Source organism: Salarias fasciatus, chromosome 10 (assembly GCF_902148845.1).
Source record: "Salarias fasciatus chromosome 10, fSalaFa1.1, whole genome shotgun sequence".
Classification (NCBI taxonomy): domain Eukaryota; kingdom Metazoa; phylum Chordata; class Actinopteri; order Blenniiformes; family Blenniidae; genus Salarias; species Salarias fasciatus.
In genome coordinates, this window is record NC_043754.1 from 14,144,791 (window position 1) to 14,169,843 (window position 25,053).

At 38.8% G+C, this 25,053-nt stretch overlaps 1 protein-coding gene across 1 annotated transcript in view; it reads left to right on the forward strand.

The window, feature by feature from the left end:
• The window catches only part of gabrb2b (gamma-aminobutyric acid type A receptor subunit beta2b), a 53,709-nt gene that overhangs the window by 25,586 nt on the left and 3,070 nt on the right, over positions 1-25,053 (forward strand). Inside the window, exons 5-7 of the mRNA XM_030100560.1 lie at positions 11,012-11,094; positions 20,940-21,077; positions 23,723-23,875. Coding sequence (XP_029956420.1) covers positions 11,012-11,094; positions 20,940-21,077; positions 23,723-23,875 — 374 coding nt within the window. The remainder of the gene's footprint in view (positions 1-11,011; positions 11,095-20,939; positions 21,078-23,722; positions 23,876-25,053) is intronic.

Below are 25,053 nucleotides of genomic sequence, written 5' to 3' on the forward strand. Positions count from 1 at the left end.
AAAAAAAAAAAAAAAGAAAAATCTTGCAGCTTTAATGTAACAATGAGACAAAGATTGCTGCATCGGACCAAGTCAGTAATTAGCTCATTAGAGGCAGATGAAGAAAACTACTGATGTGAGGTGCAATGTTGCCCCAGAGTGAAAATTCTAATGTTGATGAAGTGACCTACTTGCGTCCTCATTTACAGGACATGTGCACATCACCAAGCAAAAGGCACTACATTCAAGTCTTTTGCAAACCTTATGCATAATTTAACTTAGCACCAAGAAAAGGCTCATGTGCTGAGAATGGGTGTAGGTGTCAAGCCTTGAGGTTTGATATAAAATTAAATTACATTTCAGTTTTTTTTTTCCCTACATCGACCAGGGATGGATGCTGCTAATGTCAGTTCACAAACTAATTAGGTAGTCAACGTCAATGTCATTTCATTTGGCTTCGATACTGCTGTGATTCTTCTTCAATACTGATTTGATTTAAAGAAAAAAAACATGAATCAACTCTCCTTCTACATGTTTTCATCCAGACTTTGGACTTTGGCCAGCTTACACCAGGCAGGTGCAACCGCACCAAGCATAAAATGGGATCACTAATTAAAGTATGAATCACTCGGTCTGAATGTGATGTGTTTGAGTCACTGGAACATTCATAACACCTTAGGAAGAAAAACAAGACAATTAAAACACATATGGTGGTAATTTTCACAGAATTTCCCCAAGAATAACAGCTTTTACAAAAGATCAACACTTTCATAGGTGCAGCCTTAATAGAAAAAGTAAAATATTTGTAGGTGTACAAGTATTAAATGTTGATAACATTTTGTCCGAGGTGATGATGTTCATTCATATCCAATATGTTCGCATGACACGACCAGCTGTTTTCCAGATGCGGGAGACTAAACCCTGATTGTGCCGTAGAAATCCCTTTGAGCATTAACCCCTCAAAGTTAACATGATGACCGTGCACTTCTCATAGCTCACCAATTCGCCTCATCAGTTCATTTTGCAAATAGGTCTCTGATGGCCAAACTCTATAAAAAGTTATTGAGAATCATAACATCTTAATGACCATCATGGCAGCAGATTGGCACTGCTGTGGGAGCGGGAAATTAAATAGAGAGATCTAGAGGCAACGAGACCAAGAGCGAGAGAGTGAGAGGTGTATCGCGTGGATTAGCAGGGAATCTCACCATCATGCTCTCTGGTTTTCTTTGTTTGACTTGATATCTCACCCACTGTCCGAGCGTAGTGTTTATCTGCTCAAGTACTGCACAAGGTTATTTTATTCTCTTATTTCACCATTTTATCCCACTTGAATGACAAGAAAAGACACAAAAAATATTTAAAATAGCAAATGGAAGAACAAAGAAGAGCGATTCTAATTATAATCATGATTATATTAAAACGGATAATGAAAGAATGAAAAAGGTGCTATTAACTGGAAACACAGAGAGCTGCCGATATCAGCTTAGTTAGAGCAGTAATGATCTCTACTTTGGTTAAACTTTAACAAAATGTGAAGTTGTTCACTGTTAAAACCATGCAATGAAAGGGGTTCCACTGGGAAATCCTAAATTAAAATACAAATTATTATTATTGTTGTTGTTGCTAATAATAGTCTAAAATTGTCACATTTTTGCTATTCGAGTTTTTTCTTTATTCATTAATTTTTTGTGTAATGTTATAAACTGCTTTCATTCTTCAAAATTGTAACTTTGTCACATGTTGGAAAACGAGACAAAAACTGCCTCAGTATTGCGGCCGGTATTGTAATGAGAAGCGTTTCTTTAGCTGGACCACTAAATCGTTTCTTTGCAGATTTCTTTTATTCCTAAAATATTTCCTTTGTCGTACCCCTTTTTCGACATTTTCCCACAGCTTCAAGTCTGTCACAGATATTTTTCCATATTGTGTATTTTTTTTTTTCTTTTTGTCAAATTCATATTTATTTGATGTAACACTGTGAGGTGTTTCTAGCATTCACAAGCCAACAACACAAACATGGAAACACCACCGTTTCCAGCAGATTGCTTTCACCTAGACTCAGGCTAATGCAGGCGACCCCTTCCTTTGAAATTCCCAGGATATTATTCACTTGCAAAAATGCACATAAACCGAAAGAGCAGTTTCAATGAAAGATCATGCGATTTAGGATGCAGGATTTTAGTAAATCTGGCTCCATGTGTCTTAATTTATGTCAAGGTTACTGTAGTTCCTGAGAGACCAGCATCCACTGAAGTGAAATTTGCCAGTGAAGTTATCATTAATCACAGTCTGTTTTGCAGATGATCACGGACGGAGAGTTGTGGCATCTCCTCGGTTTGTGTGGGAGTTTTTCAGCTCCGGCGGCTCTGTTCACCCGACCTTTAAAGCAGCTTTTGGAAGTCACTACACTTCTTGACTTTTCTGTTTTTCCACTTCTCGTGGCCACACACCAAAATGTAAACAATATTTATGAGGTGTTTTTAATAGCTTGTGGTTTCTGTCTGACACTTTTTTTTTTTATTACACAAGGGGTTATTTGCATATAGTAGAAATGTGTAGGTGTTTTCACAAAATGTGAAAAAGTAAACTTGAACTGTTAAAGTCCCAAAATATTCACAACAGCATCAGAGCAACTTCTCCTAAAAGAGGTTTTGTTATTGATAAGGCATGAATGGTGCTTCATCAGCGTATTCATGTGTGTCTCTCTTGGAATGTGTTCATTGTCTGAAACATCAAAAGTGGATGAAACTAAACAGAAGAAATCTGGAGGCAGCAGCAGCCGCTTGCGGGGTTAAGATTATTCTCAATAGAGCCCACAGTGTACAAATGATGTTTTTGTGTGAGGGCATTCGGGTTAGAATGAATGACCTCCAGCATCCATTGACTGCAATATGCAAATGAAAAAGCTATAATCACTTGAAATATGGATTTGAAGATTCCCCCCACGCACTGCAGAACTTCTGACACAAAGTCAGTGCAAAATATTACTTTGGATGAAGTGGGATTAGTCTAAAACTGGGAGAAGAAATCCATCACCCTTGACACTCAATATCATGTAAGTAGGATGACCAGATTTTTGCAAATCCTGAATTGGGTCATGAAATCTTGGGCATGCCACTGTGTGCTCCTAAATCCACGCAGCACATGCAGATACAGCATATTACTGTCTACTTAAAGCCTAATAAATAATGTGCAGATATTTAATTCCTCGTGCAAATACATTAGATTAGATAACATAAAACTTTAATAGTCCCCATGTTAACAATTCTTCCAGTGTTGAGGAAATTATGAATACATGGAGCAAAAACCAGCTATAATTTATAATGGCCTTCTCAAATCCACAGTACTGATCTCTAGCATGTTAAATAAGTCAATGCGTTCTTCAGATGTGCATTGTGAGACCAACATATTTCAGCCATGGCAAGCATCCTGTAGTGTTCCCTGCTTTAAGAGGCTTTCCTTCCCTGACAGTTTGCTAGAAATCCAATGGAAATTCCATGCACAAGTGCGAGACAGATCATTTCTATCACAAAGTAGCTACATTTAAACCTGCAGGGAAGGCAAGAACACAGTAGAAGTTTTTGTTGATAAAATGTGCTGCAAAAAGCCTGATTTTAATGAGAAAGACACATTGATGGGAAAGAAAAGAAAAGTTCATTAGGAATGCATCATCTATAGACGACACTAACAGAGAGAGCCACACAAAGGCATGTACCAACTGTTGATGAATATTTGTACACATGGTCATTGTAGGCATTGAACTGCCAGTTTATCCCAGGAATCCATTAAGACAACACAGTAAACGCCACCAAGCCTTCTGTGGGATGATATACATTAATTTGCACGGATCTGTTCATATGCAAACTACTGTCATTCGTCTCTTTTTCACCCCACAAATCAAATATCACACTTTAATTGATATTAAGAAAATAATTATAAAGTTCACCACTAAACAATAGTTCTTTTAATTGCAAGGAAACAGGAGTAAAAGTCTGAATTGATCCCTACAAAAATAAAGGTAAGACGAGGTTGAGGGGAAAAAAGAACTTCAAGGCTTGAGATCTTTTCTGTGTTGGGGTTAGTTTGCTGCCAGATAGGAAAGAGAATTCTTGGATGAACTGCCTCATGTGTTTGTCAGTAAAAGCTACAGCGCAAACGTACGTAACACAGAGATAGGACAAACATAAAGATTAGCATAGTTAACCAATATCTTTATTCACTTGTCATTAATTAATTAGATTTTATCTTCCAATACTAAGTAGTAACCATTTTCCCATAACACCCTACTCCCGATGTTTTTATGGTCGGCTGTGGGTTGGAAGCAGCTGAGTATGGGGGAGGACTGCTCTGTGAATGCTGTCATTAACTATCAAATAATGTGTCTTTGGCATGCCGCTCTTTTTGTTTTTTTGTTTTTTTGTTTTTTTTTTTTTTGGATCTGGAAGAAACCCATCAGGCAATGCCATTTAAGATATGTTTGAAAACCACTCTATGAACAAAGTATCAACAAAACAACTGTGGGAAATAATGCATCACAATTACAGGCTGTGTCTCTTGAGGAGTCAATAAAAAATGAATCAAGTGTCCCAACTAAACAATTCCCTTTTTTAGAAAGCACGATCGTGTGAGTTCTTTGGGATCTGATGTTAGCTGGTTTGATTCCCCCCGCTGACAGGCTATGACTGTGGACCCTTGAGCCTCGCCCTCTGACTCGTTCAGTTCAGTCAGCCTTTTATTTTGGAGGCCTCCATGTTAGATTTCTCAGATTTTTTTGCATCCTTCATCAACTGTGTTAAAGTAAAACGTACAATATTGGTTTTTATTCACCCAGTGAAAAAACACACAGTGTTAAAATAACGTGTCATTCAGGAAAGTGAATTTATCCAAAGATTTTCAAATAAAAAAAAACAAAAACAATACATTTTTGTCCCACCTCCAACAGCAGTCCTCTTCACCACACACTGTCAGTCACGATGGCAACATAATTACTACTTAATAGCTTGCATTTTCTACACATGACCAACATGTCGCCTCCACTGACTGACAAGGAAACCTGCAAAATTAACTTTAGACATGTGCGGCCCTCTCCCTCTGCTGCAGCAGCCAGGACAGGTTTAGAGCTTATCGAACAAATATTCTTTATATGGAACTGATATTAAAGTGCACGGACATCATTTGGGCACAAGATGCAACGTGACCCCATGGTGCTGATGGAGGATGTATCAGACGTATTACAGCAAATCAATCTGAATCTGGAAACAATAGAAACGAAAAACCACAACATGTGTTTGTGTCCTGTTAGCAGATAAGTTTCTACATGTGCGCGTGCAGCATCAAGTTTATGCTAAGTTTATAAACAAAAACTCTTAGTGGATCAGTCTTTCTATAGCAGATATCCCCCTCTTCTGCTAAAGGTCCTGCAGACGCAGCAGCTTACTGGAGTCTTCAGGGAGGTGCGTGTCGCATCGACGCAGAGACGTGGATAGTTCATGACAACACATAACCCCTGCGGATCATTTGCATATGGAAAATAAATGAGGCTTGTCAGCATTTAATAATTACTCATATCAGTGCTTGGTGTCAGTTTGTTCTTTTCCTTCGAAAAAAATGGTATCTGTGCATCCATACTGACAATGTATCTGTTTTGGAAAGCTAGTTTTTTTTTTAGAGATTATATTGAGGCAAGCAGTGTTTTTGTGAGCAAAACATTCTTGTTGAAACTGCTCAGAAAATGATAACATGTGCGACAACATTTGAAACTTGGCAAAACACAGGGGAGTCAACACATTTGCTTGGTCTGAATCTCAATGACTGCTGGAAACCCTGAAGCCTACTTGGCCCTGATTTGACCTCCAAGTTTTATTCAGAATCTTCGAGCACAGTCTGGTAAATATGGAGGGTCACGGAAGGTGATGCAACATATGGCGCTCAGCTGGTGTGACTGGCAGTATTTTCAGGCTGTAGCCAAGCAACCGGGGACTAAGCTAAGGCTGGATGTGAAATGTGGCCGTGTTGTGCACCATTTAACGGATTGGAGGAGCTGGAATGTATGTGGAAGTGAATGGAAGGACAGACAGCTGCGAACACAAGCAGCCACTTAGAGGCAAACACATCCATCGACTGACAAGCGACACAACAAACAAGAATGCAGCGGCAAATTGTCCAACACAAACATGCACAACCTTTACCTTTCCCCACACTCACTTCAAACACTCCGCCAGGGGCTCTTGCTCTGGGTTCTGCTCCGCTGACTCCATCTTGACACAGAGATCAGAAAGTTGCCAGAAAGTAAGCGGCAATTTACTCCTTGGTTAAACACTTGGAAGCCACAGAACCCCATCACCTGCGGCAAATTCATCAGAAAGCAAGAAATGCTGACAAAGACAGGGGACAAGACAGAAAGAAAAGGAAAATCCATCTAAACCTCTTAGGCTCAAACAACCTCACTGTTACACTCACAGGGGAGGAAATCCTCAAGGTGTGTAATATAAAGCAGCATGTTAATGCTGGAATTCTTCCTTTTGAACTCCTTTACTGGTATTAAACAGGAGCGTTATGATAGCACGCTCCTTTAATGTCCCACCTGACATCTGCTGTCCTTAAAATATTCACTCATCTCCTCCCTTTCATCTTTTTCACTCCTGTGGTCTCTTGCGCCTTGCTGCTCCCATGAAATTAATTCAGAGAATTGTGCATCTACAGTAAATGACAGTGTTTTCTGTTTTTCAGCACAAAAAAAAAACAAGAAAAAAGGAATAAAAACTACGTTGAACTGCGGTTCATACTTGATTGGGAGAAAACCAATTGTTTAAAGTTATGCTTTGCGTTGTCGAGCCTGCAGAGGATCGAGATAATTAGTCAGGAATATATACATTTTTCAGTCCATATTGCACAATATTCCAGGCCATTTATTTCTAGCCGTATTACATTTTCTGGCATTTCATCTTTTCAGGAGAAGATACAGAAATACTGATAAAGAAAGGTCACAAAGAAGGAAAAAAAAACGTTCATTTCAAGTATTATGAGAACTTTCTACACTATTATAGGTTCAGTTGAAGAAATGAACAGTTGATGTGTTCAGATGTTTCATATATAGATGCATAATGAAGGTAATATGAACGCAGAAGTAATATGGCTTGACCTTTGATGCACTAGCAGCTCGGATGCAGTAGTTTAATCATGACCCAATGTACGAATTAGTTGTGACTATAGACATGATCTACTGAAGGTTTACGTGTATAAAACTGAGTGAAAGTGTTTTGCGTTGCGTCCGATGGATACGCAAAGCATCACAAGATCCATTTAGCGCATTAGCCTTTATTAATATGTCATATGTGGCGTGTCTCTCAGACTGCACAGCATGCTGGAAGGAATCTATGATAAATGATTGATTACTACGCGTAATGTGATTTTGCTACCACTGAAAACATTGAGATTGTGTATGATTTAAATAGGAATTGCAAAACAAACTTCTGCAGAAATTATGCTGTTCTGTGACACTAAATCAAGACTTTTATTCACAAGCTTGATTTAAGGATAATTTCAGTTTTTTGTCTCAAATCTTGATTTTTTTTTGACAGACCAGATTTTTTGTTGTTGTCAAATTTCAGTTTATTTTCTCTAAAGCTCCGTTACATTTGATATGTTCCTTGACCACAACACCCAACTCTACATTTTGTCTCGCAAGCAATGAACATAGAACTAATGCTATTTCAAACACACACATTTGTGTAAACAGTACCTGATAAAAGTAAAACTCTCATTTGGATAAAACTGTCTGCAGATGATGTTATTCATGGTGACTGAGTCATGGTCATGATCAGTGTGCACTCTTGGTAGAATCCTTGTAAATAAGAACCTAGGTTAGGGTGTGATTTACCAAAACTAAATGTTTTGTTTTTCACTCAATTATATTTTCTTGGGTAAATAAACCTGGAAAATAAATTGAGAATAGATGACAGGCTATGATATGTTGAAGAATTGGGCTTTTAATTTGACCCAATTTTACCTTGTAGTGATTGCCATTTTTTTCAGACTTGAGGCCCTGTTGACATAATGTTTCAAGTGAAAAGGCATCCTTTTATTCTTTTCATTTCAGAAAAAAAATTACAATCACCACTCTACAATGTTATGAAAATGATGTACGTCAGCAGGCAACAGCAAAAATGCTGAAAAGGCTTGTCGTTAGCATACCATGCAGGCCATGAGTTGGTGCCGTTGACTACAGCTGAGGCGTGCATGCACATACTCTACCACGGACGGAGCTCGAGTGTTTCCAGGAAGCGTCGTTTTCGCCCGTCTACATGACGAAGGAGCCTGAAATGTTCCACCTCGGGAGCCGTTGTTTAAAAAGTTGCATTTTCGGTGGCTCCAAACACCCAGGTCTTGTAAATGGACACCCTCAATACAACAAAGGGTTTGCGTTTTTGCGTTCTCGATCAGGAAGGAGCGGTTCCTCTGGTCGACCGTATGCTGTCTGTGGTTTCTCATGAGACAGAGATGATGGGAGGTCTTCCACTGACAACAAGGGCTTCATGACGTTATTGTAACCCCACATGAAGTCTTTGCCAGCAAATTACTCACAAAAACATCAGTCCTGGTTGTTCTAATATCTTAGAATTTTTGAATACATATGCTTTGATATTGCTGTGGCGATTTCCATGGCGGGATCGTTAAAGATAGTGAGACAGTCGAGAGCATAAGACAGACTGAGAAGCACAAAGACACACAGGGGTGATTATCTCTGCTGTGTAACAGAGGATTGGACTCAAGATGAGCCTCTTCGCTGGCACAAATTTATCTGTGTTGTCAGGTGTTCCTAGACGATTACCCACCATGCTGTGCAGCTCTGTAGCAACTTCCTCAGTGGGAGTCAAGTTCCCACACAAGACCCGAGCCAGGGAAAGAATGGCAGCCTATTACTCACAGCCTCGTCCTTATGTTCACTTCACAAAGTCTGATGGACAGTATAACCTTATCTATTGACTCATGGTTGGCAGCTGTTATTATCCCTTATTATCCTTCTGTGTGTATTTGTTTTGAGATTCACTGGACACTGTTCATGTCGATACGCACAGAAAATGTGATTGGATAGGAGCAGTAGAGCAGAGGGGTACTGCACTTTGGCTACTGCTGTATGAACCTGGAAGAAAATCGGTTTTCATTTTATTTTTTTATTTTTTTATTTGTAATCATTTTTTGTTGGTTATCATTTTATTAGCAGTTCATTCTTTTCAGTCCTCAAACTTTTTTTTTCCCCCCGATCGTGGCGATGTAACCATCGCTTTTTTTTCCCTATTTGGCTCATACAACTCATGCAGACTGAAAACCATTTGACATTCAAAATATTTGAGGCTAATTCTTGAATGGTTTTCTTGTTACAGGAAAGTTTTTCTTGTTATTCAGAACTAATTGTTTAAAATATGGTATCTTATCAATGTCTCAAAATCGCATATCCTTGTGTTGCAATTCGATTTTTGTCCGTAAATTAATTTGACCCCATAGATCAGGGTATATTTCTACTCAAACCACTTGTATCTTGTAAAGACAATCTCCCTTGAGGCCGTCAAATTGAAGATAGCAATCCCCAACTGTATTGATCTTATTTTTTCTTAAACACAGTCGGGCAGTGTTGATTTGTGATATGAAAGCTCGGTGTCATTTCAGCTCGCCCAAGCGTGTTATGATGACCATTACTCAATATTACTTCCTTTGACACTTTTTGGACTCTTCGCATTGTTGAAAGGATTATTGACAGACGTCACATCATGTTTCCTATGAAATCTATAATTGTTCATTTTCACGGGTGGTGAAGGAGATCACAGTTAATCGTCATTTCGTTTTCTTTGTCATGGTGTGCCAGTGCCTTGCATACACTTCTCTCTCAAATGACACTTTATGGAATAAAAAAAAAAAAACTTAAATGTTTTGATTTTAAGTGGAGGCAAACATAAAAGAACCTCCTACTCTCTCTTTTATCCTTGTTTATTTGCACAATGTTCACTCTCAACGACATCGTTCACACAGCAAAGTGCTGTCATTTCAAACAAGAGAGGCTGGGATGGACAGCATGTGACAGAATACACACAACAAAAACCTGCCCAGTTCACACACCTATGAAAAAATCTCTTTGAAACATTAAATTAAAGTAGCATAAGAATATATTAGAAGATTGTTAGATCTTTTCACTTTAATGGATTGATCCAAAGAGAAAAACTAAAGAATGTGATCACCTTTATTTCTCAAATTCTAAGTTCTGTAACTTGCAAATGTATCCAGTGAAGGGATTTTGATTTTGATCCTGATAAAATACAGCCCAGTGCACCTCTGTACATGTAAATGCAGGTTGTAACAGGTGAATACATGGTGATCTACATTTCAGTGAGTCGTCTGAAAAATACATCATCTATAAACTGTATTTGAGTTTTTCAGTAAGCTGCAATAACTTCCCTGCATCATCAAATATCACGTCAGCAACAAAAATATATTTTAAAATATCAAGTAAATGCATCCTACATATTTCATGACAATATAAATACAAACAACTGCAGTCATCGCTGATTCTCCTCCTGTCATTGCTCTCCCACAGAGTTTGATCCCCGCAGCGGCTCACATCTCAGGTGGGGCCTCACAGAGGACCCGCAGGATTATCCAAACAATGTTAAAACTGGGACATAAGGATTAGCTATGGCCGTGTAATCCCCAGTGGTGTTCTCACCACCACCACACGAGCACCACCAACCTTTTTTTCTCTCAGCAACGTTTACCTGCAGGATTTTTTTTTTTTTTTTTTTTTTTTTGTCATTTGTTTCCTTTTGTTATGAACAGGTAAATCATCTGTTGACAACATCACTAAAACAATAAAGCTGATAAAGCCGGAGTTATGTAATTTCGTACAGTTGCAATCCTGTGCAGTTTTATTGGCACACACCTGGCAGTTTATGTACTCTTCTGGAGTGTATCATCCCTGACCAACCATTAAAGTTTGCTGTCAGTAACCTGAACATACATGTGTCTTATGTCTTCACAGGATCACCACAACTGCCGCGTGCATGATGGACCTCAGGAGGTATCCACTGGATGAGCAGAACTGCACACTTGAGATCGAAAGTTGTAAGTTTTTTTCATCCACTTTTTACCTTTTCTTTTTTTAATCATCGAATGTTCATCATAACTTATTCCAAGTCATTGCAGATTATAAGGAGTCATTTAGTTAGTTTATAATCTAAAAACGGCTAACATATGCCCAGCTTTTCAAACAGATCCCATTCGGCCTATTGCATTCGTAGACCAGCGGGACGTCAGCTTTGTCTGGGCAGCTGTGTGTTACTGGGCTTCCACTGGGCCCCAACAAATTGCGTTGTGCTGTAATACAAGGATTTACTCAGAATTTTAATATTTTCAACATAATCCTTTCCATCCAATTCTCAGTGTTTCCCTAGTAAAAGTAGAAGCTTTCTTTTCCTCCTAAATATATCCTCATCTTACTTTATGCTTGTCTTAGAGGATGTATTAAATTAGTTTGAATTATTGTCACAGAAATGCATATAATTCAAATCAAATTGATGGTCTTTCATTCAGTTTTTAAAGCATAGAGATTGTGTTAAAAAAAAAAGTAGTGGGAATTGGAGTAAATGGTTTTAATTGACCTAATTTGCATGTGGTTATTTCATCATGGGTCGATGATCCATGATTAACACCAGATACCCGCATCAAATGAGCTACTTATCACAGCTCAAGTGCCTCAACCTTCTCCAGAGCTGTGTACTACTTTGTGTAATGTGCTCTGTCCGTGGTGCTGAAACGATGCATAAGAGCCACATAGTGCTGTTGAAAGCTGTAGCCTTTTTTTTTTTTTTTTTCAAATGACAACTATCTGCAACAAGCACGTCAATGGAAATGCCCTCCAACTGCTACAACACCTCTAAGCCATTATGATGTAAAAGGTTTTCAAGTTCAGATTTTTTTTTTTTTTTTTTTTGCTTCCATGAGTTTATTTTAGTTTAGTTTGTTCACTTACAGTTTGGTTAATGGTGGCATAAAAGTTAGTGAAGCAAGGCTGCAGCAAGTAGTTTAGCTTAAATTTCAATGAATCCCTTTCAAACAGCACTCTGTATTTCAAAATATGTTTTTTTGTGTGTGTGTGTGGCACAGTATCGAGATGTCTACAAATGCAGATACAAAGTGCTTCTGTATTTAAATCCTTACAGCTTAAGCTGCTGGCACACCGCAGAGAGATAAAAGTAACAGCAGTGAAGTAGAAGAGGTGACCTTGTCATTTAGCTGCTATCATGAGGAGAAGAGATGCCCGCCCAAAAAGTTACACCTTTTAACATGAACCCATTTCCACAAAATGTACAGATATGGTTAAAACTGTGCTATATTTAACTGTGCAACTGAGCTCGGAGGCCCACAGCTGGTGCTGTACGAAGGGAATCAGAGCATAATTGAACAAAAAAATAATAATTTTTTTGAAAAATCAAGAGCAATTTAAACCATCTTTTTTAGATAGCTCGAAAACAAGCCGTTCTTTTAATTTCTATGAATTAAACTTTCTGGATACAGGTCTAAGAGGGCACACTGGCTGCTCCATACTATTAAACAGTTCTGTCCAAAAATGCAGACCATTTGTTCAGTTACAGCTCTGTGACAGTGTAGTTACACTGATGCATTGCAGCATTTGATTATGGTCGCAAGCTAATGGACTAAACATATTTTGCTTGGTGGTTGATGGACACCGAAGCCTCCCTAAATGCATAATGGATTGTATCTGATTCTATATCGATAAACAGTAAATTTCCCCTGAAACAGGCGGGTGAGCTGATAGCTGTATGTGCAAAGAGCTATTTAAAGAAAATGCAGTGAAGATGGAACAGTATCGAGGGAAAGACTAAAACCAAAGTACAGCTGAGAAAAAGCTGAAGAAAAGAGTAAAAATAATCTGTTTAGAATCACATAGTTTAGCAATTATGATGACATGTCAATTGTTTTTTTTTTAACCCTTTCTACCAGTTCCAGGATTCATTACTGCCACTCAGGTGGCCCTAAAAGATTATTTCCCATTCTGAATATAGACATTCTCATCATGTATACTCTGCACCACAACAAAGAAAAAACTTTAAAGTTTAAATTTAAATGTTATTATGGCGTTATATTGCCAGTCTGGCCCCCTCACGGTGAAATTGGGCTGCGTGTTTCCCCTGAAGTACAATGTGTTTGACACCCCTGCTTTAAATGGGCTAAATGGACTGGCCGCCTGTCCTGGACGTACTCTGCTTTCACTCAGCGTCAGCTGGGATCAGGTCTGCCGCCCTTGGTTGGGCAAAGCAATATAGAAGATGGATGGAAGGACAGTCATCATGTTATCTGTGGATTATAATACAGTGGAGAATAGCAGCTCCAGTAGAGCTTTCTACAAATAATGCTTTTTACTTATCAAGTGATCTGCTGCCAAAAAAGTACAAACAGAAATGATGACCTCTGTAAACCCCATAACAGAGCAGTGTAGTAATCTTCCTTACCACACAAGATTTTTATCCATGACTCGTAAGTTAACTTGATTGCAGTCGCTTCCAGTAAAGAGAGATGGAGCACGCTGGTGAGAATCATCTTTTTTTTTAACAATACATTTTTCTTATTGAACCAAATTTGTTCTCCACCAGAAGAAGAAAAACAAAAATCTGTATTTTGACCTTTTCGGCTGGAGGGTGAAAACAAGCAAGCGTATGTGTCTTATTAAGAGCATGACCTTCTTGTGGGCACCATTGTTCACACAACTGTAAGCGTATTATCTATAGTTTCTCTCACAAAGGCAGTTCACAAACAAAAATGCCTCAATCCCATCTCGAAAAGGAATCTGGTATGCCATTTGTAAGATATTGTAGAGTTTGCCGCCGTTACCACAAGCTGTGCAGTGTCCACTTAAACTACTTGTTTGAACATAGTTCAGAGAGTGATGGTGAGCAAGTGCAGAAGAGACAGAGAGCGACGCTGGCTGTTTACAAATGAGCGCTCCTCAGAACATAGCTAGTCATCTGTACCCCAAGCACACATCCTTCTCGTTTAATTTGGTGACAGGCTTTTTCCCACCAAGCTTAAAAGACACTGGCTGGGGAGTAGTAACTGTGGCTGTGTGCGCGCACAGATAGATGTGGGCGTATATGTGTGTAGATCACAGCCACTTGGAATTGCAATGTGCCCTGTAGATAACATAAAAAAAAAAAATAAATAAAATAAACACACACACACATGCACAAAACACGTGCACAGACACACAACTTCCTCTTTTGTTTTATCTTTGCCCTGGGAGCTGAAGGCAATCTCTGTCTGGACTCTTTTAGATGTAATGTTGCCTCGGATGAATCCCCCCATTAGCTGAAAGAGTAGAATTTTTATGCAGATTTCTCATCCATATTGTCCTTTGTTTTCATTGTGCTGCTCATCACCCACACATCTGTCGCTCAATAGCTTCTTTTGCACCTCTTTTTTTTTTCCTTTTTCGCCAATTTGACAAGGTCATTTAATATTCTGATCTTCTGTTTTCTTTTTTGTTTTGTTTTTTGTTTTTTTTTTTACAGAAGGTTGGATTGTTACAACACCTCATGTCATTGGCATTGGCTTTGTGTTGCTTGTGAATTAAAAAGCTTTGACATATCGAGGAGCATCCATTGTTGGATTTATCTTTAATCCCCTGATGTTTACCGTCTCTAATGACTTCAAGCAAAATTCAGATCCCGATTGTGATTCCGTTACTAACTGTTAATTACACAATAACAAAAAAAGGATGCTTCTAATTGAGTAAAAAAAAAAAAGTAGCTAAAATGACTAAACTGCTTATGTAAGAAACGAGGAAGATGTCCTTTATGCCAATCATTTGTGGCATGTTTTTGTTCAGAGACAGGGACAACAAACAACCTGAAAAAGAAAAAGTTGCGGTGGGAATGGAAGCCAGTGACTAATGATTTGCCGGTCTGACAGTTTCATCCCCATATTTTGGTTGAGATTTGTTTATAATAGAAAAGAGTATTAAAATACAAACGTCACCATGGAGATGAAGGTGTTATTCTGTCAAGGTGTTTATAAGCAGGTAAATTAATTGGATTGAGTGTTACTTAATTTATTAATCACATTTTTATAAAAGTAAACCAGAAAAGAATAAAATAAAAACTCAGATGGAAGTTGACTTTAATACTGCACAGACTCATGATGAGAAACAGTGGGTAACGTCCCGGTTTATCACCTTCCAGGCCAAGTTTTGTCAACGTGCCTTAGTGTTGCGGCTCTCGGCATCTAATCTAATCTCTAATCTCTCACTTCAGCTTCCATCACAGACTGCGCAAGATATTACCTTGGTGCGAGTAAATACCATTGCCTGCATTATTCAGTATGGTTAAACCGCTCTTGTTCCGGGTCACTGTTACCGCAATGCAGTTTACAGTGTAAACTGTATATGTTGCTGCTGAGCAGCTTTACCTTCGCAGGACGCCGATTCTAGTAAAACATGTAACACTGACTTCACAAGCACAGCAGCTGTGTAGCTTCTCAATAAATCATCAGATGAAGAGAATCAGTCAGCCATTAAACACTCACTCAACACCGCACAAGAAGCTTAGTTATTTTTTTATTTTTGGCCTGATTAGCTTCTTTAGCTTTAGCGCATGTGTGACAGTGAATGTTTTTTTCAGCTATGAGAAAATCTGAGAAAAAAAGAAACACAACCTCCCACATTCAGACCAGAACAGAGCATATAGAGCCTCACTAAAACTGAATGACAATAGACATTAAATTACACTAACAATAAAACATTTTATTGCTGCATTTCCGTCAAGTAATAGTTATATTTTCTGCACCGGTGATGCACATCATATGCACAGAGCCACTTCCAGTCTCTGTCTCTCTGTTGCTATCCCCGCTCGTCGGAGTCCATTTTTAGAAACCGCAGACATCTTCTGGGGTGTGAATGGTTTCTACACTCGGGCTTGCATGGCTTATTTATTTATTTTATCTTCAGATGTTCCTGCGAGGCATGCAGTCCGCTGCAGCAGGATGTGCACTGCAAAAGTCGAAAGACATTTTTTAATTACAACACCAGGAATAACATTAAAGTCACTTTGAACTTCAAGGAATTAAAAATTCATCTGAGACATATTTAAGAGTGAAGCGGCCTTCGTCGCTCATCGGGGAGGGCAAGTAGCGGGCGCTCGTCAGTGCGAGATTTGAACTGCCCACTTCACTGTGTGTTTGTGTGCGTATGTGCAAGCATGTTGTAAAAAATTTTAAAGAAAAAATACATTTTTTTCAAGATGTTTCTTGACAACAGCAAACACAACACAACGCCGAGACCTGAGCCGAGATATCGGTGATAATGGCATGAAAGCTACCAAACTAGCTGTAGCCTCAAGGCCATGCTGCCAGCGTGAGTTTGTTTAAAATTGAATTTTTAACGGGAAGGTATTATTGAAATTGGTTTGTGTTTATATTGTGGTAATTGGTTTTGTGAAAATATGGACATTTTCACCACATGTACTCTGTCACTTCCTTTGTAGTTGCCACACAAGCTCACTCAGGATGAAATCTGACTGTAGACACACATTGAAAGTCTTTTTGATTTTAAAGAATATCTAGCAGGACCTAAAGGAGCCCAGTTCAGACTCAGATTCAAACATCTTTTCTGTAAGGAGTTTACATTTTCTTCCTTTGTATTGTTGTCATTTGAGGCTGTCTCAGGCCATGGGCCTGACTGGACCCTCTTCCAGGCCACTCTCGGCCCTCTTTCCAGGCATTTCACTCCCTCTCAGTGATAATGTGGTCAAACAGCAGATTTTAGATGACAAATATAACAATCAGTTTTCACAAACCCTTCATTTAACCTCAAAACCATTATTACTCTGATTTCTGTAATTAAGCCTTGAGTACATACAGCATGTCTGTTTGTAAATGTTAATAAATGCAGTTATTGACATTACATTCCTAATCTCCTTCTGTTTTCTCTGCTGTATATTGATTGATTGAAAGTCCTTTATTTGTCCCGCATGGGGAAATTGCAGGGTTGCAGCAGCAACCTATGCTAAAAACAATATTACATGGCAAATAAAGAAACACATTGTGGGAGAATTTGATTTTACATTTCAATCCTCAACAATGTTTGTACATATTGGTATCAATGATGAGAAGAAAATTGATTTAAGGGTGTGTTTTTTACACCTTCGCAACAGTTTTAATACAAATCCAAGGTGTTTCACCATAAGATGAGCAATAAACCAAAAAATTTAAATTATAAGGAGAAGAAAAAAGTTATCCCTGATTGTTTTACCCAGAGCAATATCACAGCCAGTGTTTTATGTCCTGCTTAAATCCTTCTTTGCCCATTAAAACAAATCAACTGAGACATTTTTTTTTTTTCATAAGCTTGATAAAAAAAGAAAAGAAAAAAGCCTGGAGTCAGATTTGGTCAGGGAGATATGCCAGAGTCCCAGTTAAATAGCTTTAGTATTGTATAGTTATCTCCTCTGATGTTATCATGAACCATTTCATTTATTTTTGGTCTGCCATTGCTTTCAGACTTTAGAATCCAGAAGAAAAACATTTGTGTTAATATAAAATACATCCTGTCACGCTCTCTTTTTCTTTTGCACTTGGAGTAAATTAATGAATGTTTAAGCTTTCTTTTCTCCAACAACCCCCTGTCTCTGATATATGAAAGATAAACCAATTAGTGGCCGACACAGTGAGACAGAAACAAAAGATTTTGTGGCAAAGTCATAGCACAAACTGAAAGTCTTCATTCTCGTATAAACCTGGACGGATCTGAGTTTACTTGTTGCAAAGTGTCAATATCCTGTAACAGCAAGAAACTATTCCTGTAAAGTCCAATTAGCTTTAGAAGTTATATCCTTCACACCACGCAATACATAAGTGTTTGCTAGTGTTTTTTTTTTTCCTTTCTTTTTTGTATGTTGTGATTAAAATGTAAATCTTCTGCCGAGGAGCTAAAGCGAGAGACGTGAAGTCATTAAAATCCAAAGGATTTATCCTGCTGGGATCATCACTCGCGTGCTTTGTAGATCCTGGGATTAATTGAAAGCTCGACGTTTCGGGTTTAAAAGGTGGCTGCATGGGTTAAAAAAAAATGGATGAAAGTTCATCTTTCAAAAATAAAAACTGTAAGAAATGTATCAACAATCTTCTTTGAATGTATACGAGGTTTAAGGTTTCCCTGCTGGTCCGCATAGGGAAAGATCAGGGGTCATTCATAAAAGAGCACTTTTATCTTCTGCTGGTGATTCACTGGAGCTGAACTCTGATCATCAAACCAACATCTTCTCTACATCCTGATAGCCTGGGCACCGTTCCGGGCAATCTTCAAGAACTCTGTTTCAAGGAAATAGTTTGCCACAAGAATGTTTGTTTTTTCGTTTTGAAAACATTGTCTGTTTACATGGAAATGGCTGAAATACTGAAAATTATGTAGTTAGTGGGTGTTGTTTGTCCTTGTAATGAAACCACGGATATTTGTATGGACAGTCGATGGAGCTGGATAACGAGTGATTCTCAACTCAAAAGCCACCGAGTCCAGGAGAATATGGGCTGAGGATCAGGAAACTCTGGAAGCAGACATCGCTGTTATTGTCCATCTACTCATGCATGTGCAGGAGAACTGTTTGCATGCGCATTGGCAGCATTTTCCACCATTTTGACAGATTTCTCACTAAGTTGAGAAGCGTTTTGAAAAGCTTGCAATTTCGGCGGCTACAAACTGCACTGTGGTTCAAACCCAAAACCCAAAATGTAACAACTTTTCAGTTTCCACTTGAAAACGACACGGCCTTAGTTCATTTCTCTGCCTTCATATCTTTCAGTCCTGATTCATAGAACTTTTTCATCCTCTGCTTTTAGTAGAGCGGCTTTTAATCATCTGCAGTCAGTTCAGAATCCAATGTTTTACAAGAAATAATAGATGGGGACACGTTGATCTTATTTTTACCGCCATGCCTTTAAGCAATGTCTTCATTTTGACATGAATTTTAATATTGATCGCAAATTCAAGAGCCCAAAATTTAATGAACGTCGAAGTTTTGGAAAAAGCAGTGTTACACTTTGATGCATTAGAAGGAGACAGAGGGTTGAGGCGGTCGGGAACATTCCCTGACAAGTCTATGTTGTGAATGCTCAGTGACTAAATGGGTCACAGTTAATTGAGAAGAACAGGAGACAAGAGGAGGAAGAAGAGGTGAGGGAAAGCACAATGGCTGGATATGTATTAGTCATAAGATGGATGTCAGTGACAATAGGTAATAGAACTGTACGATACTATGTGGAAATGTTGTGATTGCAGTATGAGTTGTGATGAACACAAACAATTAAGTGGACGATGTTACTTTTATGTTTATGACATTGTTACGTATATTGCACAGGTTGGTATTGCATCGACAACACGCTTGATACATTGTGTAGCCTGAGAAAAACAAAGTGCAAATGGGGTAAAAAAAAATGGAGGGAAAAGGAGATATAAAAAAATAAAATGGTGAATGAAGTATGAGGCGAAACCCGAGGACGGGGGGGGGGGGGGGGGAGTGGCGTATAACAATCTTTTCTTTATGCATTAATCAATGAGCCAGCGTGGGAGTTCCCTTAAATTGTTCTGTCAAGTATGATTTCATATGTCATCCAAAGCAGCCCCATCTCTCTTGTCATCCCCCCCCCCCCCCCCCCCCCCACACACACACATACACACACACTTCATACTCATGCAAATCAAACATGTCCATTATCTTTCATTGTCTAGATCTCCCCTTCATCAGCACGGAACAAAAGTACTGATCACACATCCAATAATGAAAGAAAGGGAGAGTCAGCGACCAAGCCTGCAATCAAATATAGACTTACAATAGTCATTCAGCGAAACTCGCATGCAAAAAGCCTCATTTCAGCTGACGTGCAGCGTTATGAACTGCTGCAGCCATTACCACTGATTATTATGTAGCATGTTGAGATAGAGAGAAAGAGTCGACGTTGTTGAAATAATCCACCCAAAATGAGAAAGAAATAAAAAGTACAAATGCATGCTGGGAGAGGCTCGGCAGTTTTATCAGTTAAACACATATATTGTGATTAACTAAAGCAACTGAGCTATTTAGCAATATAAAAGGTAGCTCTGTGTGACTTCTCAGTTTAATACATCCCCTCAGTATGTCAGGGCCGATAAGAGAAAACCCTTTTTCCTCCTTATAATGGCATTCTGCCGTAGTTAGCAGGTTTCAAAACAGTTTTTGTGTAGTTTTAGTCTTGTTTTGCTGGTGAATCACTCTTAAAAAAAAAAAAAAAGTGCAACAGCTCCATCTGTCTCTTGTCTTTTCATGTTATTCTTCCTCTTAGTTTGAGAGCATTGCTCTTATGCCCTCAAGTCAGCAGACATGACAACTGCACCGCAGCAGACAGTAGGCAGTGGTTTATGCAAGAGTCGAGCTTCATGGTCTAATGAAAAATTTCAGCATCTTTTCTCTCTGCCTTCAGTTCTAACTACAGAGTAAGATGTTCCTCAATCATTTATTGCGGCTGCCCACCGGCCACTTTGCTCTCATTTCGGCCCAATCAGTGGAGACATGGGCAGCGGAGACAGAGCCGCCTTTGTACAGATTAATATTGATGGACATGCTTTTTCTCCCTTTGAGAATTTTATAGAGTTTATAACTTAAGATGTTGTCTTCTACCATGGCAATTATTTATCATATGTATATATATATATGTGTGTGTGTGTGTGTGTGTGTGTGTGTGTTTGCCATGAGAATGTGTAATGATGAAAATGCTGACATGACTTTATGATTGTATTATTATGTGATGTAATTAATTGACAAGATCCAGATGGGACTCATAAGACATAGACACACACACACACACACACACACACACACACGCACACACTGTGGTCAGTAATGCCTGTTCTTTGTACCCTCTGTTAGACGGATACACCACAGATGACATTGAATTCTCCTGGCGAGGTGGAGATAATGCTGTGACAGGAGTGGACAAGATTGAACTGCCACAGTTCTCCATCGTGGATCATAAACTCATCTCCAAGAACGTTGTCTTCTCCACAGGTAAGAGAAAATACACCATCTTCAAAACAAACAATAAAAAAAAGAGCCCAAAATAACTTTCTTTATATGCATGCTTGATTTTTCTCTAGCTATATAAATGTCATTCTCTGGCTTTTTCGCAACAGTTTCATTATTATTTTAATGCTGCAAGATCAGGCAGCATGTTAATTCAAGAGTATTGACCAAAATCGCTGTTTGAATTTATTGATAAAAAAAAAAAAAAAAAATGGCACCCACTAATTTCCAGAGTAGCAAAATGTCGAGCAAATCCACATACTCAGATTCAGATCATTGAATAAAGCCCCATTCTGTGAGACAGAAAACACCATGACTTATTTAATAGCAATAAACAAAAAAGAATGCTGTCTGATACAATAAAATATTCATCTCCTTCTGCATTTTCATATTTATGACTTCGCTGTGCAAGAAACCATTTGTAATGAGAGACAGTGTTTCCGCTGAATGTAGTTTTTGGGGGAGCTTTTGCACTAAATGGGAGCATAACAATAATGCACTGGCGATGCAGAGACGACACCAAAGCGAGCTTGTTTTGTGTGTCAGGTTCACATATTCTACACCAGTGAGGCCATTAATAACATAATGCTTCCTGCCGAATGCACAGTATACAGCATTGTGTCTGTAAGCCATCAACATCCGTGTAAGTTTACCCAAATGGGTTTCTGCACTGTTCCCAAATGTATTCACCGAGGGCCATGTGGTGTCTAAGAGGAGGAATCCCTTTTAGGGTCCGGTCTGTTGTGATAAGAACTGACCATACTGAGGGTCAACCAGATATGCAAACATCAGCACAATTGAATGGGCACCTATCCAATCACGTTTCCAAGGATAGGCAATGTCGTCGTAGCCTTCATGAATTATACATGTTTGGAATTGAAGTTCCTTTCTTAATCATTCCAACGCAAGACGCGTCTCCATTTTATTGTAAAATAATTCAGAGATCACATCAGGGGCTCATCTTAACATTAGCAAATTACAATAATTAATTACATTATCCTCCATTTTTCACCCTCTTCTGTTTCTGCTCGAGCATCCCATTAAAAAAAAAAAACATATTCCAGCATAATCTCATGGCGCCATCTTTCACATCGCTGTAATTCACTTAAGAAGTAGAAACTGGAAAAACTGGTCCATTTCCTGAAAATCTGCACTTATACAATTTACCTAAATCAAAATCCTGCTGTGTGCATATTAGAAATAAAGCAGAGATATGCAAAAAAAAAAAAAAAAAAAGGCCATTCTTATACAAACCACCGTACCTCAGCAATCATATGTATGAGTGCAGGCATATTAAGGGTCACTCAGTTCAAAGAGACAACTTATGAAGCCTGTGGGTGAGTCGTCTGACAATGACAGTCTTAAGGAGGCATTACTCTACTTGGGATGGGCCGCTGAAGCTCTTGTTTGTGTTTTCATCAACATAGTTTTAATATTAGTTAGAAAAAAATGAGTTCTCAGCAGTGTAGTCTGTTATTACAGCTTCCTAAAATATTCCAGATTTCCAGATTGTACAAAACTGTGGACAGATTTAAAAAAAAAAAAAAAAAAAAAAAAAGAATCACGATTTGATTTAAGGAAAAAAAAAAAAAATCCATCTACTGAGCCAGAAGCTAATATTTTCAGTTTCAAGATTGATTACAAAATTTTACATACCTTTCATGTAGTTGAAAAATGAGGGAACCTTTTCTCTCAAAACCTTCAAAAGCGAATCTTCAAGTAGCAGAAAAGGGAATTCATCAGCATTCATCATCTGGGAAACAGGGATGGGCACACCGCATTTTGTGAAAATCCTTCAGCCAGATGTAGTGATATTTCATGACAAGTGACACCTTTGAGCTGTGCTCGCAAAAGACGACAAATGACAAGAGTTCACCACCGTCTTTAGGATTCATCCCCTTCCCCCTCATCTGCCAAAAGCCAAAAATGGAAAGTTTTCATCCTGAACTATAGTGAATGACAGCCCGGCATTACCATTTTTAAAGCCACGCCACTAAGGCGACTAAAAATAGAAACTGTACAGAAGTTTTAGGCTGTGTAAAGGTATAAAGGTGTCTGCCTTTGGTATACCCTCTCTGAGCGGTGTAATGGGTGTAATATAGTTGCAAGGCAATCAGATGAAGCAGAACGAACAAAATTTGCATCAACAACAGTTGTAACATCAGAGCCCACCCGGTTGAATGATCAGCAGATAAATTCAATAAATTGCAGAAGCACAACAGCACATTTTAATACATAGGCGTCCAGTGTCCAGATGTGTTATAGGATTGAACATCTGTATCGTTTATGTGACACAACGTAACCAACAGTTAATCTCTAGTGTTTGGAATAATGAGTTAAAACCAACCACTTATCATTAATGCTAATACTGTAGGCAGTAAAAGATGGCAGCTATGGAATCATGTTCTATGAGCTTATTAGTTTAAAATGACATAAAAACAGTTGATGAGCTGCAGAGCTGCTGTCTCTCTCTGTGCTGTATTAGCTGTAGGTTACATTAACTTCAATGCAGTCACACTTAACATGCTAACATCCACCACACTCACCAAAAAAAAAAAAAAAAAAAAAAAAAGATAAGACGAAGTATTGCTTTCACCAGTGCACATAATGCCCTCTGCTCCTCTCTCCAGGTTCATACCCTCGTCTTTCTCTGAGTTTTAAGCTGAAGAGAAACATTGGATACTTCATTTTGCAAACATACATGCCTTCTATCCTCATCACTATCCTCTCCTGGGTCTCCTTCTGGATCAACTATGATGCCTCTGCTGCCAGGGTGGCTCTAGGTGAGGTGTACAGAGCAGTGAATGTAATAACCGAAGTGGGGGAAGCTTCAGATTGTTAAATCCAGTGTGCTTTAGGAGTCCAGAGCATATTATATTGATATTATAATGATACCATGCCAGCCCCTGTAATACAAGCATTAACCCAAGGGAATATCCATCAAGTGTTACTTTAGTCTTCAGACATATGGTGATTGATGACTGGGCTGATTTGGTTTTTGCTGTGATTTCAGAGTCTATGTGCTTCTGTGGAAATCACAATTTTCCTTAAGTCATCCTCAATTATGTAAACCCCATGTAGCCTTTGAGGCTTGTATCAAGCCTCTCTGTGTTTATCGCAAGACGCCTGTCTTCTTTTAACCCAACCCCATCCACGCAGCTCCATCCATCCTTCTGCCCATCCCTGGCTTTAGTCGACAAGGCAATTCCACTGATTGACGACTGAGCTGCATTTAGTGATCCAGGGGGAAGGCATGCATGGGATTTAATGAAAAAAAAAAAAAAAAAAGGTAATGCTTAGTAATGGAGGCAGAGTTGGGAAATGTTTTGTCACCACCCTTTCTACATTGGACTCGGGAACCACTTTACTCTGACCTGGATTCAGGCATTAAAACGGACCTGTAATGGCTGCGTCACATGCCCACTGTTTGCAGAAATCCTTTGTTTTTATTGTTAAGCTCTTGCAGCAACAGCTTGGGAAAATTGCCTGAATCCTATTTTGAGCCGTGGTCACCTGACACTTTTGTGACAGCTGTATAATAATTTAGTAATTGTTTACGGGAGCTGTGAATACAAATTGAAATTGCCTTAAATAATGATGATGCTGTGTGCCTTCCTACGAGAATGTACAGGTGCATGTGGGAGGATTCGTGGGCACAGCGGGAACAATGGACATGATTATTTAGGCTTTACAACCAGGCTTCTCACGCCATTAGTGAATGTAGGATATGGATAAACACGCTACTGAAAAAGCACTACAACCCAGGAGCCTGTGATTTATTAAAACACTAAATTACATTACTACTGGCAAGAGCTGGTTGTGCCATTCATACTAAACACGCTCTCAACACATTGGTATGCACAGTCAATCTGCCAGTATCTATTGCTACAGCCTGATAGGTGAGCCTTTAGAAAACTGTCCTCAACTTTTCTCAGGAGGAGATTTCTGCTAATGAACAAGA